This window comes from Callionymus lyra, chromosome 4 (assembly GCF_982586985.1).
Source record: "Callionymus lyra chromosome 4, fCalLyr1.hap1.1, whole genome shotgun sequence".
Taxonomy (NCBI): Eukaryota; Metazoa; Chordata; class Actinopteri; order Syngnathiformes; family Callionymidae; genus Callionymus; species Callionymus lyra.
In genome coordinates, this window is record NC_141821.1 from 31,185,008 (window position 1) to 31,201,207 (window position 16,200).

The 16,200-nt window shown below is 38.4% G+C and overlaps 1 protein-coding gene across 2 annotated transcripts in view; it reads right to left on the reverse strand.

Moving 5' to 3' along the window:
- Nucleotides 1-15,637, reverse strand: part of mllt3 (MLLT3 super elongation complex subunit) — a 28,317-nt gene extending 12,680 nt beyond the window's left edge. For both annotated transcript variants that reach the window (XM_087789730.1, XM_087789729.1), the window contains exons 1-5: nucleotides 15,236-15,637; nucleotides 14,509-14,689; nucleotides 2,758-2,840; nucleotides 1,378-1,521; nucleotides 581-619 (exon numbers count right to left, since the gene is read on the reverse strand). In XM_087789730.1, the coding sequence (XP_087645856.1) occupies nucleotides 581-619; nucleotides 1,378-1,521; nucleotides 2,758-2,840; nucleotides 14,509-14,689; nucleotides 15,236-15,247 (459 nt within the window). In that variant the 5' untranslated portion in view covers nucleotides 15,248-15,637. The remainder of the gene's footprint in view (nucleotides 1-580; nucleotides 620-1,377; nucleotides 1,522-2,757; nucleotides 2,841-14,508; nucleotides 14,690-15,235) is intronic.
- Nucleotides 15,638-16,200: the final 563 nt, after the last annotated feature.

Sequence of the window (16,200 nt, forward strand, 5' to 3'; positions counted from 1 at the left end):
CAGATAATAAACGTAGTCCATTAAACTGTTACAGTAAAATAGCATAAAAAACATTTAGACAACCAGGGCCAGAAATTGGATTTTAACGCCATTAATAGTGTTTACTGTTGAAAGAGTTTTAAATGTTAATCTTAAAACCTTAAAATTTGTCAAAAATAAAGTAAAGAATTGCATCCAGCTTCCATGTTTATCATTTCGCAAGGTACAATATGTCAACACATTTCTATTAGTGACACAAAAGTATCACTATTCATCACAACAATTTCCAATCCAACAATTAAACAATTTCCCGAAGGAGACCTCCAGAGTGATCAATAAAGTTTATCCATCGATCCATCCATCCATCTATTTTACATCATCTGAATAGTTTATAGTCCTTTTGACGTTAGCTGAATTGGTTGAAAAGTTAAAAAGTAGTTGATTGATTTAAAGTTAAAGTTTTTTTTAAGACATTTAACATGTATTCTTTTGGTTTCTAGTTGTTTTTTTTTTAATGGACACAGCAATGACCCTTTATAGATCCATTGAAAACAAAATTAAATCAAGAAACACAAATAAGAAGTCCTAACCAGGATCTTACTTTTAGGTCTTCTGAGCCTTTCTTGTGAGGATCACGTTGCTGTGAAGAAAAAAAAGAAAAGTGGTTTAATTATTTTACCTTATGATTCATACAAGTGTTTTCTTTGTTTTGAGGCTGAGGCACTGGGTAAACCTTCTCTGGCAAGACTACAATAAAGACCACAAATACGTTTTAAGCAAAAGAAAGGGAGCAAAGAATAAAGTAAACAGAAGGCACTTAGCTCCGGCTATAAAACCTGCAGACGATAGCGTTCGTCTGGATGAGGGCCAAATCACTTAGTGAAGAAACAAATAAAGACAAGAAGATGGTGAATGAATCTGCTCCCCACAGAAACAAAAAAAATCATATAACCCGGGTCGACTGATACCTCAGGTGAAACTTGTCTGTCTCAAAACTTGTCACTTGACATTTTGTGTTCCAGGAAAAATTAAGCATAGAATCAACCAATAAAATTAGATGTTTTTTTTTGTTTTGGAAGCAAAGGGAAGTCGGTCATTTTGAACCAGAGGCAACACAAGGGATACCATAAACATATTTTTTTTGGGCCACCTTGAGCCCGAGGTACACAAGGGTTAAATGCTGAAGTTATATTAACCAAGACAGTTTGGGTCTATTACTATTACTTCACATACAGAATTAATTATTGTGTTCCTCTCTGCCTAAAGGATGGTTAAGGGGAGAACATGCATGATGGTCACAGTAGTTTTCGCAGTATGTTAGTCCCAGACACCAGAGTTAGAGTCTGAGCAGGAAGTAGACAGACTTTCTAGAAACGTCATTGTACAAAAAAAAGTTACCCCTCTTGCTTTTAGTAGCTTTCGTCGAAACTCTTCCGTGGGGTTGTTAAAGGTGAGCTTCTCGCAGCGGAGATGATTGACAGGTGGGTGGCCCTCCAGGTGAAGGAATAGGTCGTAATCAAACCGGACTTTCTTGGGCTCTTCCTGGAGAAAGAGTTCAGAGGGGAAAACATGTTGGAATAAAAAGGGGTTTAAAAGAGGCTGCCATATGTGGAACAACAGACATCCAATGTTTTCACTCAATATTTCAAGAAATAGCCAACATGTCATAATAGCTGCTTTACAAGTGTTTGACCAAAGAGTTGCTGAGACTCTATAAATCTATTGAAGGCGATCATCTTTTCAGATAAAGATCCTGAATCAGACTTGGTACTTTGTTTCTTAAACATTTTTGGAAAGTAAAGAAGTATGAAATTGAACCTTTTGTGTTGTGTAACATCAAAAAGTTCCTGGTGATTTTAAGTTCTATAAGAACACATTATTGGAGTCTCATGAGCTCATCTGATGTGTGTGGCAGGTTTGTAAGTTAGAAGCAAAGTACATGATATCATTTTCTTTAATCAGAATCCTCTTATTTGTCCCGCGAGGGGAAATTCTAATTGGATCATGTTACTTCACTAATTTCAGTGTAAATGGTTAGTACACACCATTTACTTTATATCTCATTTAACGACTTAATGTGGCGATTGGTGGAAGAGTTTAATTTATTTGTCAGAGGTCGTATTGTGTCTCAAACCTCAACTATATTTTCAATGTTTTACTTGATTTCCGAGACATCTCATGGACCTTAGACAAGAAACAGTAATAAGGCTTTAAATGGCGCCATTAGTCATGTTGTGAGACAAAATAGGACAAAGCAACAGGTTGTAACTGACGTTATTCAAATATACAGCATATTCCTGATTCATATCATCAGGTTTATTTGCCATTACATTAAGTTGTGGCATTTTTGTGTGTTAGAGTTTAGGAAGAGTTCCCTGGTCCGACAGCTAATTGAGACTGAATTTTCCGGATATGGGATTCCTCATAAAGTAGAGTGAACTTTACGACAAGCCATATATAATTATGCCACACAGTTAAAGACAAGTATGCTGCGATAGAAACAGTTGATGCACTGAAGAGCTCTTAATAAATCTGCATAATAAGTATAATAAGATGCCATCAATGTCACCAGGTTCAGTCATTTTAATAGCGATCCAAAGCTGCTGTAATATCACTTGTGTACTTGACATTTTACTTTAACGTCCAAGTCTCCCAGTATTGAAAAGCCATTAAAGACATTTGGATATGATAAATATTTCAAGTTTTTTTATGTATCTTGGCAAAACTAGCATTGGCAGATGGAGAATACAAGATGTAACAATATTATTCCAGATATACCTTATTTCTGAAGTATACTTCAATCGGCAAGATGAAGCCTGCGTATCCAGACTCCTCCAATTTGTACGGGGGATCTTTGCACACTGAAAATAAAGCAATACAATTAATAGATGTCATATACATTTGCACAGGAAACTGTTTATTACACTTGTCAACATGGAAGCAAGTATTCCTACGGAAGAATGGACAAACAACTTTAACCAAAAGATCATGAGAGCTCACTTGTTTGAAGGTCAACATTTGACAAACATTTCAAATAAAATAAAGTATAGCTCGGGTTAGACAAAACAACGCAACAACAACACACCACCCAAACCTCTCGGGTGCATTTAGGCGCAACAAACAGCTTAACCTCAGGTGTTCTCCCACAGGGTTCCTTTTCCCAGACTCTGTTCCCAGAGACACCAGAGGCGTGAATAGATCAATCTGTTCTGCAAGTGAGTATTTGCTCAATATGGTTCACACTTTATGAATGTGTCAAACTGTGAGAGTCCAGATAAGAGGAGATGAATTGCTTTATATAAATCTGTGTTTTATTGAACATTTCATTTGATGCTGACAGAGCCGACTGCTGTGCAACACATTTGTGCAATAGCGGAATGACAACTCTGACTTGATTTATAATCAAAGCCAACGTTAAGTCAGGGGAATATATATAGGTTTATTTTTTTATTAATATATTAACCGGAATGACCAACATTACTTTTGATTAAAAACACTCACCGATCTGTTTGGCCCATGTTGGGTCAAAGCACATACAGCAAAACAACATATGGTCAATGACAATAATTTGGTTGAAGTTTCTTATTCATGTTTATTACTCTACAACACACACAAATCCATGTTTGCAGCAAGCATCCTTCAATCTAGACACCAACACGAACACTGACCAACAATTTAAGAAAGGCTAGTTCTAGATTTCGTAGAAATGTAGGTCAATAAAGAATCCTTATAAACTTCTAAAGGAACAAAAAGGTAAATCCTATAGAGGGTTTTGAGCATTATGAATCTACTTTACTCTTTGTTTCCACCATAATCGTTTCCCAGAGAACCATTACTGTGGAACGCCCCCCCCCACCCCATCTCCCCACTTTCTATTCTATAAAACATGGTTATGATTACTATGAATAGAAAATACAGGGCCAACATATACAACAATTTTAACAAAACAATCAAAACCTTTGAAAAACAACTTACAAAACCCACAATGAAAACACAATTTTCTATGTAAAATATTCCATTTAGAAATCATTTGATGACTTAATGCCTCAAATACAACCCTGTAATGATGATAATGGAGTAGAAAAAGGAACCAACATTAACACAATTATGTTGAATAAATGTTTCAACTCTGAAAGATGCCTTAGCGATTGCTGAAACTGCCCACATGGTCAGTTATGGCATCATTCGTCGTGAGCATTTCTGATTGATAGCTCGACACGGTCACTGAGGTCAACCTTACCACTGGGGCTGAGCCATTTAAAACCCAACACCGCTGCGCAAATATTATGGGTTGGAGTTAATTGTGTGAGTGGGTCAGGTTCAACTACACACAGCTAAATAAGCTCGTTCACAAATGGTCCTTTTACGGACTGGCATCGAGTCAGCAATGAGTGGACTCACCTGGGAATGGAAAAAGTAACTAATGATCAAACAAACAAACTGTAGGAGTGTTTATGTAACACGTCAACTTTTGGCTGCAGACCACAAGCGATTGAGATTCATTATGAATAATATGATACATTTAAGAATTTAACAGTACATGTCAATTAGTAGTCGCACTTGCTCACACAATGTCTTTAACTGTTCCTCTAGTAACTTTTCTTAACAGGTAAACATTGAGAACAATTGAAGCTCATGGCCAAACAAATATAAATACATGCACATTTTCCAAAAGCTGCAACAACAAAATCCTGCCAATTTAAGATCCCCACAATTCTTTAGTCTTTATAAAGACAGTATGAAAACTCAGCTAAAATGTGAAACGAGCCTCCTTTGGTGCAAAAGAACTAAACAAACTTAAACAGCCTTTTGGCGACATGGCAAAGAGGTTAATAACAAGGTTGAAATGGTTACAATGATCTTGAAGAGGCTCAGATGCACAAAGAAATCACTGACCTGTAACAGCACTCGCACAAGCTTTGAAAGAGGGACAGGGCCGTGGCTTTTATTCACATGCCCTAGGTTTAAACCAAGATGCCAATCACACAACAATGCCAGTCATTATGTATTTGCCCTTTCCACACAGACTGGTTTGTAATGAGGCTGAGCGAAACTTCAGGCTTATCCTAAAAAACAAAAGGCAGGGTGGGATGTAGGAAAGTGGAGAACCTCATGAACAGCCAGTGGCTGATTAAATGTGAATCCTTTTTCAAGCTAATGGGACTAGTCAGTGGAATATCCAGTATTACCTGGTACATTATCATGACAGCTAGTAGTAACTACATTATGACCATGTAGCAGTTCTAAACCTGTAGTGATAAAGGCTGTAACGATCATTACTTTTTCTTGGTTTCAATCCAAACATGGACTTTTATTTATCATCAGCCAGATTTACTTTTCCTAAAGTAGCTAAAAGTAACAGCTCTGAAGATTGATGCCTTTGCTTGTGGCGTGGGGAGACAAACTGTGATGGATTGAGAGTGACTTCATCCTCCATCAGTTGATCCTCACAATATTTAGCTTGAAATAAAGTGATATTCAATATTTACAATCAGATCCAGTTGTGCAGAGGTAACAGCAAATGCGTGATATTCCATTGTTGGCTAATGCCTCAAAACTTTAACAGACAAAAGCTACCATCAAAAGACGCCATAACTGGATGAATTTATTTATAAATAATAATTAAAACGTACACCTGCTGTAGTGTGAACACAATCCAACATTTAACCACCATCAAAAACTGCTATGAAAGTATTCATGTTTCTAATATCAGGACAATACACATACATTTGAATCAACTTGAATATTTTAGTGAACTCTTCCATTATTGACCCATTGCGAAAGCATACCCGCCTTAAATTACTTGTGTTTATTATTCTTGGTTTATGTTGACATTAGTCAGATCTGGTCCATCTGGGGCACCTCTTACATTAAATTAATGGAATCCAAGTTTAGACCACTAGTTTCAACTGATTCTTTCAATAGTATAGGCAGATATTTGTACTGGCACAAAGAGCTGTATCTAGAATGTTTTTCACCAGCCGCCACTGGACTGGACCCCTTTACACATGAATATTGGGCACCAGTTTGAGTAGATGGCACAAGTTAACAGCATGAGGTTGACAGGATGGAAGAAAAGTATTATATTTGATATAAAAAGCAGGTATGTTATACCTGGTGAGGTTAAGGATATTATTTTCTGAAGTACTCATACTACTAATGTCATATTATACCAAAACTTAAGAACAGAACAGCATCAAGGGAAAAAGAGTGGCCCAGGTAAACAAAAGAACAATAAGATGATAAATGCAGGTGAAACCTCGCCCACCTCAGGGGAGCGAGCGCAGGTGCATGAAAGAAAAAGATGTGGGGGAGAAATTTCAAGAAATGCTCTATCGAACCACCAGTGCCATTTTCCCCTAGAGAGCCATTAGTGAAAACTAGTGTAGTTGTTGTGAGTTCACTTTGTGCATTATCAGCCTGCCAACCATGACTGATGGGTGTGAATGTAAACGTTCAACAGAGATTCCGTAGAACACATCACACTCAGCCTTAAAACTACAAAATACACAACTTGAGTTTCAACACACAATGGTCACCTTAGCTTAGTAGCAAAAGACAATGTTTAAGGTTCCCTTTTATTGTTGTTGATACCATGTTGTTTGTAGAAGTCCATCAGTTGAAACCATTGGTAAATAATCCTTTAAAACATTTACCTCATTGTTTAATTTTACATATTTCATGTTTGACTTCAAATAGAATGCAAGTACACAATTAAAGCTAATATGCATGTTTGCAAACTTTGTTTGGAAACATCTTTGTCGATAAACAATGGAGTTAAACTGCCTTAATCTCTTAATCTTGCCTGTAAACTGGTTAACAGATTCCATCTGTCCATCAATGGCAGGGTGAGTGCACAAAAAAAACAAACCACAACATCAGATGTGTATGAATGAATGAATGCGCCGAATTATACTGCAGATGGATTTATCAACATCAACAAAATACTATACTCTGGTTACTCCAGTTTCCTCCCGCAGTCCAAAAACATAAGAGGTTGACTGGGAATTTGGGGAAATTGTCCGTAGGTATGAGTGTGTGTGTGTGTGTGTGTGAATGGTTGTCTTTGCGGGCGGGGGTGCACAGGCTCCATTGAGCTTTCCTCGCCAGGTGGTAGGTGTTATTTCTGCTGTCCTACTTGAGAGGTTGATATTTTCAGCTTTTTCCTTTTAAGTTGCTTTTGGCAAAGTACCTCCCACATCAACACAAGTTCCAGAGGGTTGTGAATCATTGAGGCAGTCTGTGTCCATATGTGCACCAAGTGTGCTCGCTCGCCTCGGAGAGCAAGACCTCACATGTGTAGACATGCTGGTGAGAAGATAGCAGCGCATTAGGCTGCATTATATGAACATAAATCATTTATTTAAGCCTTATCAAGATGCAAAGGTACAAATCCATGCGTGTTATTTCTCATTCAGGAGAAGAACAAGGGAAATGTTCTTTGAGTTCAGAACTTTCATTTAAAGTACATTTTCAGGATGTTCAAGGTCAAACCAATTGAGGCAAGGATTTGGTGTTGGTCACTGGTTTTGCAAGAGTGTCTTTGTTTTAATGCCTTTACCTTTATGCAAGAAAAACTGGACGGAGAGAATGCAAAATCCCTTACTTTAGATACATTGTCAATGGGACAAGGAATACGTTAAAAAAGATGTGGGTTTAATAATGACAGTTTACATTCATGAATCTTTTAAAGATCTGTAACTCTCTGTGGTGCAGAATTGGAGTAGAGAAGTAGCATTTATTGACGTTGGGAGAAACTTTCCACGACAACAAAAATGATTTGAAGAGATATTATTTCACTAGACGGTTCAACGGACCTCTTAAGTCGGACGTTACATCGGGACCTGACCAACAGCCTCAAAAGGTTCTCTTAAATAAACAGACAGCTGTCATGATTCTGCCACGGCTCACAACATGAGTTTTGTTGGTGCCGACCTTGCTCAGCAGAGCATGTTAATCTTGCGTCCTACTCCATCTGCCATTAGTTACATCCATTATCCATTAACTCTTCATTTCCTTTTCCTACAACATGTGTGCCTCGATGTGCACGTCACCTTGATTCTGTCGTTGTCGAACCTGAACTTCCAAGGTCTGTCACAAGCTGAGAGATTGACTAAGTATTATATCGTTTTATTTATCCAATTATAGAAGTGCTGTGAATACATTTCCAAAGTTGTTATACACTTCCAAATACTTGGTGGGTCGGACAAAAAGTATTCCTGCGTTGCTGAGGGAAAGTGTTGTAAACGGCAGTCAAATGTTTACGGCGGGGTTGAGTGAGAAAGGAGTGACAGCCCCTTTAAACCATGCATCAATAAAACACTTCCTCTCAGCGCCTTTCATTGACTGAACCCAGGGAGAGCCAGCATTTACAGCTCACTTCCTGTTATTTGGTGGTGGCTGCCCTGGCGATCGGCACCTCCTCCCCCTTTCATGTGTGCAGGTTTCCTCCCTCTCACTTTCTTTGTATTCCGCAAGTTTAGGGACACAAACAATTTCATTGTAGTTCATACAAGTATGACATTTTCTCCCAGAAATTAAAAGCCAGTGGATGTCTAATATATTGGGAAAATACAACACATTATGCACATATATTAAATCAATTATGGAGTTAGGATTGTAAACTATCGACATTCATTATAGCCGTCTCTATTTCATCTGATCACAAGTCTTGAAGGATAAAACATTAACTGGGAAGTTACAAGTGGATCCTCTTGATCGATGAACCACGAGTTGTGATTGAATAGTCTTGTTGGTTGGATGCCAAAGTTGCAAGAAAAGTGGGTTAAGGATTGGCTGCAGTTACTTTATATATATATATATATATATATATATATATATATATATATTCAAAAAGTTCAAATCAGCATAAAACACTAATTGCGTTTTGGTTAGATCTGTGAATAAAATAGAGTGGAGGATAATGTAAAGTCACTGCTACTCAGGCAAATGATTCAGAGAGTTCAATAAAGTTTCATCCACCCATCCATCAATGTTTGGGGTAGTTGGATGCAGGTTTTTAAAAAAAGAAATCAACATTTAAACACATGGGGAGAAAATAAATTAGTGTCAGCATGACAAGTGAAATAAGATTGTTTTATTTATACGAATGCCAATAAAGATTCTTTTATGTGAATTTTTCGGATTTGCACTTAAAAGTGCAAGTCAGATAAATTAAAATGTGGGTCTTCCTCTCCTTGTTGTCAGGAGCCTATGGCAGGGGGGCTTTGAACCGGCTCTGTCCCACAGCTGGATGCTGCGTCTGACGCTATTGCAGACTCTGATGCAGGACGGGGGGGGCGGCGTGCCACTTTACACACTTTGCTAGGTCATTTTAAAATGAACAGTTATAGATATAACTCAACTATCATTGGTTTCATTGCTTTTATTTCCGCTCTAGGAAACAATCTAGGTTGGATTGAGATATTTTATTTGGATGAGACGTGAGTGACAATCGTAAAACTTGTAGCCTTTTCTAGACAAACATTGGCCACAGCGAGAATCAAATGCAGCAGCATCTCAGAGACATTTCAGCTGGAGGATCAGCGTATATGTGCAGGTCACTGCAGTGACTTGACTTATGTGGTATGTGCACACAAGCCTCAAATTAAGCAAGCGCGGTAAAGGAGGAAACTTTAAAGGTTTCATTCGAGGGCTCCACAAAGCCCCGAAGACGGCCGCAGGCTAACATGTTGGCCCAATCACGAAGGCATCAATCTCTTGCTCGATGTGTGTATGTACACGCTGCAAGACTCTTATGGTGTCGCCAATTTGGCTGACAGTGCACTCTTTCTTCTGCGGAAAGAGGATACGCTTTCGCAAACAACACTTTCCCTCAAGTCTTGCTGCCAATTCCAGTAATAGATCACATTCATTTCAAACAAACTTTCACTTGGGTATGCAGCATTGGACCATAACACTCTCTGGATCCGTTTACAGCATTAAAAAGCAGCAGGAAGTATTTGAATAGTTACTGTACCAAGATCTATTGAAAGTTCAAACCATTTAGTCAAGTAGTGATGGGTATCATGAGCACCAGAGCTTCAGATCCAAAGCAAATAAAAATAGACAAAGCTAGTTTCCTGTAATAAAGATCAATAAGATTTCAGCAGATGACCTGAAGACATTTTTATGGTAACCTTTTTTTTTCCTGTGGAGTGTTGTCAATATTATTTTGAGGCCAACTTGGATGCGTGACAAAGTGTGAGGGGCTTCGACAAGGGAGTTCAGGTGTGGAGAGAGAGGGGGGTGCTCTGAATTAACCTGGAGTTTTCTAATTAAGAAGTGCTGACATATGCGTCTTTCCATGTTTCTATAAATTATAGAAACGAACAGGAAAATAAACAAACAAATCTGCACCGCTTTTCAGGTCGGTTATTATTGAGCATTTATGATATCAACGTTATCCCATTCCAAATATTGACCGATTCTTGTTTACCTTCTTAGAAAAGTATACAACATACATTTGTATATAGGGTGGTATCAACACCAGTAGGACTCAAACTTGAGTACAACGTTTTTGCAGTTAGAAAATGAAGCACAGCAACTGTATTAGCAAGTAATGCTGAAAGAAAAATCTACATTTGCACTCATGCATACCAATTCATTTATTCTTTTGTCATGGCTGGTGACATCAGCGTACATTTTACTGGAAAGCGACAATGGTCTTAAATATTAGACACACCTTTGTAAAGATGCCATCTCCCATTTAGATTAAATGACAGCTTGGGCCCTAAATGAGGTGCTTAAGCAGCATGAGTCTCTGCTGCCTGTTGCCAAAATAGCACCCCCCTCCGCTGGTTGCAAAGAGCTTCTTCTGACCCTGGAACAGACAAGGCCATTTGGCTGTCTCTATGGCAACGCCTCAACGTCAGGTCTGCTAACAACAAGGCAATAATGACGCACAGTGGCAGCTTAACTGACTGGTGGTGTCACTTATGGGCGTCTGGCCGTTTATCTCAGGAGCATAACCAGTTGTGTTTGAACCTTATGGACATTTGTCATAATGATTGGATGTTTTATAGATTGCTCGGCCAGACATACATTTAAACTTTACATTGTTTCAAATATTCAAATGGTGAAGGTACCCACTGCCCAACTCTACCTGTCACAGTGTAGTTGCCACATGCAGCATTAGAAATAAATGGTTTTCACTTTGATAAAAGCAGCTACATTACTTGATTTTAACAAGACTTGGCATTTGTGGAGTTGATGCAAGTCTATCAGCCTATTTTCTTTCTGTATAACTATAATTAACAAATCTGTATACTTCGGCAGGGCTTGCAAAGGTAATTATTGACTTGGAATTGCATCATGGCAGAGAAGTCTTGAAAGAAAGAAGTGTGAAGTGCTCATTCTGGAGCAGAAAACCTTTGAATGAGGTTTGGGTGGGGGGGCAGATGAGGGAGAATGTAATTTACTACACTTCAGCACTAAATAACTGCTGGGGCAAAACGCTGACAAACTAATTTCTCTTCAGGGGCTTCACGAGTGAACTTTAGTTGTCACTCTTCCTGATCCATTATGCCTGGCTGTGCTTCAACTCGAGATGCACCCGAGCTTCTAGGGGTCAGGAGATACTTTGACTTACAATTTGTCATCTTATGAAATGAGCTCAGACAGCAGAGGAGGGTTCTATTGCTCTTGCTTCTCCACTCAAATTTTGAACTGAAATTAGGGAAAGAAGCAGTAAAACAGATCAAATGCTGGACTCAGAAGTACACATCTGAATAAGGGATTTTGAATGGCTAAAGGCAAGTGCAGCACCTGAATATCAATAGAAATAAGAACTTTTTCACCAAATGAATTCCAGAGTTTGCAATAAGAACTTTGTGATCATCATCCTGCGGTCCAGCAGTGGACTAAAGCCGATTAAATTAGCCACAAAAACTTTTTTATTCCACCAAACTACTGAACCAACACTCCACATGACCAAATACCATCAAGATCTTAACATTTTTTCTATCAAACCATTCAATGACTCATAATTTACACGTATTATTAGTAGAGTAGTACAATAGATCATGCCGTAATCGACTGGTTTATCAAGGTACTTCATTTATCTTGATAATAGATCCAATTCAATGCACATCATCAAAATTTCATCTTCTGACCAACACATTTGAAAAACAAACAAAAGTGCAAACATAAGCTCAATGTGACATAAAGCAATGTATTTGTCACACACAACATTGCACAATATTTAGTACAATATACAAAAAACATTGAAACAAACAACGCTGACGCTCCTTATTTTGGCTAAAAGTTTTAATTGAGTAATATCTCATTTAGATTGAATAATATATTGCAAAATACAAGTTCACATTCATCATGCCTCTCACTGCGCATTAGATACTCCGACACACAGTTTATCCCAAAATGATACTTAAGGAACACAACACAATTTATTAAAATGGAACTAGATAAGATACTGACCAAGATATCAATTTTATCCAACAGCAAAATCTTGAAACCAAAACTTAAACCCATCCGAAGCGTTGTTGGCAAAAGTTGCCTGACACTGCATCTTTCATTTTTATTTCTCAACTCCAGGCAAATATAAGGAAACTTGTAAGTTGTGAACATTCAGCTTAAGAAATGGCATGTTTAGCTAAAGGGCCGAGAGCTACACTCACTGTTTGCCATCTAGATTACTGACTTGTATAATGCTTTCCTCCGATACCGTCAACAGGTCTGCATCACCGACAACAGGTTTCACATCCACCACTTTTTTTTTCCCAAACAAATTTTTTCTAGAAATTAAATAAATATGAACCATCAATAAATAAATGACTCAGCTCATTTTTTTTTCTTCTCCGTTTCTGTGGAGAAGGAGATATACCTGTTGTCCTTCAAATAAACCTTGAAAAAAGCCTAGCGCTGAGCTGCCCACGCAGCCAAAAAGGAAACACATTGCTTGACTTTGCTACAACAAAATCAAAATGCTACAGCGTCCTCCATTATTAGAAACGAGGACAATTCTTTTCAAGCCTGCATTTAAAAACCGCAATAGAAAACTTGATCGGTGTACAAAATGTATACAAACATTAGGGAAACTTGTTGAACACCAGCTTGAATGAGGACAAGGAGCGATGTGTAATGAAACGTTCAGGCTTGGGTACCGCGTGTGCTTCAGGCACTGTGGCGTGTACCAGCAGATTGCCTGCAGAGCTTCACAAAATCCAAGTAGAGCAAGTTCTGCTTGTCACTCCCCCACCTTTGAGCGCTGCAGCTGCCCTGAAATACATTAGTTGTACACAGATAGGTTTGTCCGTTTAGCATTAAGTGTTTACATAAAGTAAATGTTTATACTCCAGCTAAAGAAAATTAGATTAGCGAGGATTACCAAGGTAAAATAATCCCAAATTGGGAGTTTAACAAACAACTAGTAACATTTTTTTTTATTAGAGACTAAATAACCCACAACAAATACTGCGGAGGAAACATTAAGATTGAGTATTAAATTTACCGTAGAGGTTGTTCAGCTGTACCCACATTTTGTGACCAAAATATGTCTGTAAAATAGAATATCAAATCAAAAGAGGAGGAGCAGAGAAGAACAACTGCACCCTAGCACTTTTTTCCCACCACAGAAAAAAAAACAGATTTAGGTTTTTAACTGTATCAAAAAATTCGTTCAACAGCCACATTCGATTACCATTTCCAGGCTGTGAAAAATACAATTTAACACAAATGCTTAAAAAATGCAACTTTAAGTGTTTTAAAAAGGTAAAAAGTGGGGATAATCCAACAAAGCATCGAGAGCGTGTTAAGCTTGAAATCCTTTCAGAACAATAAAAGCCCAATTAGAACAGAGATAAAACATTTTTACAACCGTCTAGAACAATGGAGTCAAGCTTTTAGCATTTTTCTCTGCGAGAGACTCGACATATTTTCCTGCCCATCCGTGTTCAGAGTTATTCAATGACATAATAACGTCATCTCTCCATGAAATTACCTCCGTTTGCAGAGAAATGTGTTGCCATAGAGACATTTTGAAAAGTTTCGAATATCATGCCAAGTTAAATCATAGAAACTAATTTTAAAAGTAGCCGGTTTTGTCTAAAATCAGAACTGAAGATTGTTCATAAATTGTTAATAATATTTTGAGAATGAAAATAATGGTTCCGTTCAAAATGTAATTAGGCACAGAATGTGTTTAAACGTTATTTTAACTTCTGTTTGGTGTGATTTTTTCATTTTATATAAATTTTACAGAGTAAAAAAGCATATTTCACCCATTCAATAATTATTGCATTAAAAAAAAGAAGTCATTATGGATTTTTTTCATGTTGACTGCAGCGAAACCTAGTTTCGGATCCATGCAGAGGTACTGTGGAGTGTGGAGGCTGAGTGTCAGCTCCGGTGACTCAGTGCTTTGATCTAGGACACATCAGGATGCTGCTTCAAACACTTCTTCTTTCTCTCAGATCCAAAACCTCGCTGCCCCAAAGCAACCCAGATGACCCCCCCACCCCCGGAACCCCCTTCCATAAAGAAGAAAAACTCAACAGAAGCAACAGCTCTTACCTCGTTTGGGTTTGGGGAAACTTTCGTGCAAGTGAAAAACTACTTTCTCCACAAAGTGCTGAATATTGCTCTGCTCTGGCCCACGAACAAACACCATCCAGTCGTGGGTGAAGCCTTCCACAGTGGGTTTCTTTCGGACCTGGGCACGGTGACCGAGTTCTAGTTTCACCTGAACAGCACCCTGTGTAGGAATAGGACTGGTGAATCCAGAGCATACATTTAAGCTGCAGATTTTGTGTCTCTTAATGTAAGCAAGCTGGTGACAAACATTTAAAAATAGATGTTAATACATGATCTGCCACTATACTGTAAAAATATATTTTAAGAAACAAAAGGTATATATTCCAGTTATTTACTACTGATTTTTATAAATACATTTAGTTTAAAAAGTTGATGTTTTCTCAAGTGTTGCTCTTCACACATAAGGCTAGTAAAGCAACTTCAGTCCCTAATATGGCTCATATTTAAGAAGCCCATACAGGTTTTTTAGCTTTACCCCGAATTTAATCTTGTTTGGCGAGAAAAAACCCTGCAGAAAAAACAGCTGTCACGAAGGATTTTTCCACAAGCATTGCACCAAAGTTGAGTGGATCCAACAGGGTTCCTCGCCAGACGCCACCTCTTAGCTAACTCCGGGATTAGAAGAATCCTGGCTGCAGAGTGAAAAAAGGTTCCAACGTTCGAGGCGACAGCCGTGTCAGCAGAGCCGGAGCGAGCGACTACTCACCGAGCTGGCCATCCTTGAGGCCCCCTGACAATGTTATTTCATGGAGAATGAGTTTGCAGTGAGTGGAGTGGAGGTGAGTGCAGCTCACTCCCGACGGCGGACATGGTCTCTCTCTCTCTCCTTTGCTCCGCTCACGTCCAACACTTTTCAAAGGCACACCGGCTGTCAATGTCGTGAGACGAGCCGATGGAATTCCGCTTAAGACTTTCAAAATAAATCTTGCTTTGCGGCGCAGAGCTATGATCAACAATTGTTCAACGAGGAAAAAATGTTGATATGGTTTCAGACATTCAGATGTTTTGTCATCTGTCGATGTAGTTATGTCAGACATCAATGCTCCTCTCTCTTTGTAACTGGAATACTATTCTTTACATTGTTTTTTCTCATTCTTTCAATTCACACTCAATTTAGTTATTGTATACTGAAAAGAAACGTCTTTGTTTATCTATATTTTTATAACGTTATAATTCTTTAGTAGAAATGAACGACACCATTCTATTATTATCATGATATAGTAATAGTATTTACATCGATCAATTGAATCTATAGTTGTTGTCGTGGGGGTGCGAGGTTTGAAAAGATGCTTTTCCATTTCCGGTAAAGTACAGGGTAAGTTCTGTTACCTTGTTGTGTTTCTATTGGTTGTCGTGGGGTGAAGCGCACGCGCAGCTAGTTTGGTCCGCCGGGTTCGCAGCCCCGAGCACGAGACACGAGTGACCAATAGGAGCGCAGTAGACTGGCTGAAGCATCCAATCAGAAGCGGCGGGATGTTGCTTTCAAGTTTGGTCGGAAAACTGAGCAACACGCGCGAATCCGTTTGGAGAGATGAACGCGTTTCAACCTGAAGATGTTGAGAATGAACTCACATCCACTATTATGAATAGTTTTCATGTAGAATCAAAGCATTTCACTGATACAGCTGGAAGTATCTCTTATATCGGAAATTTAAAATACAATTTAGTCAT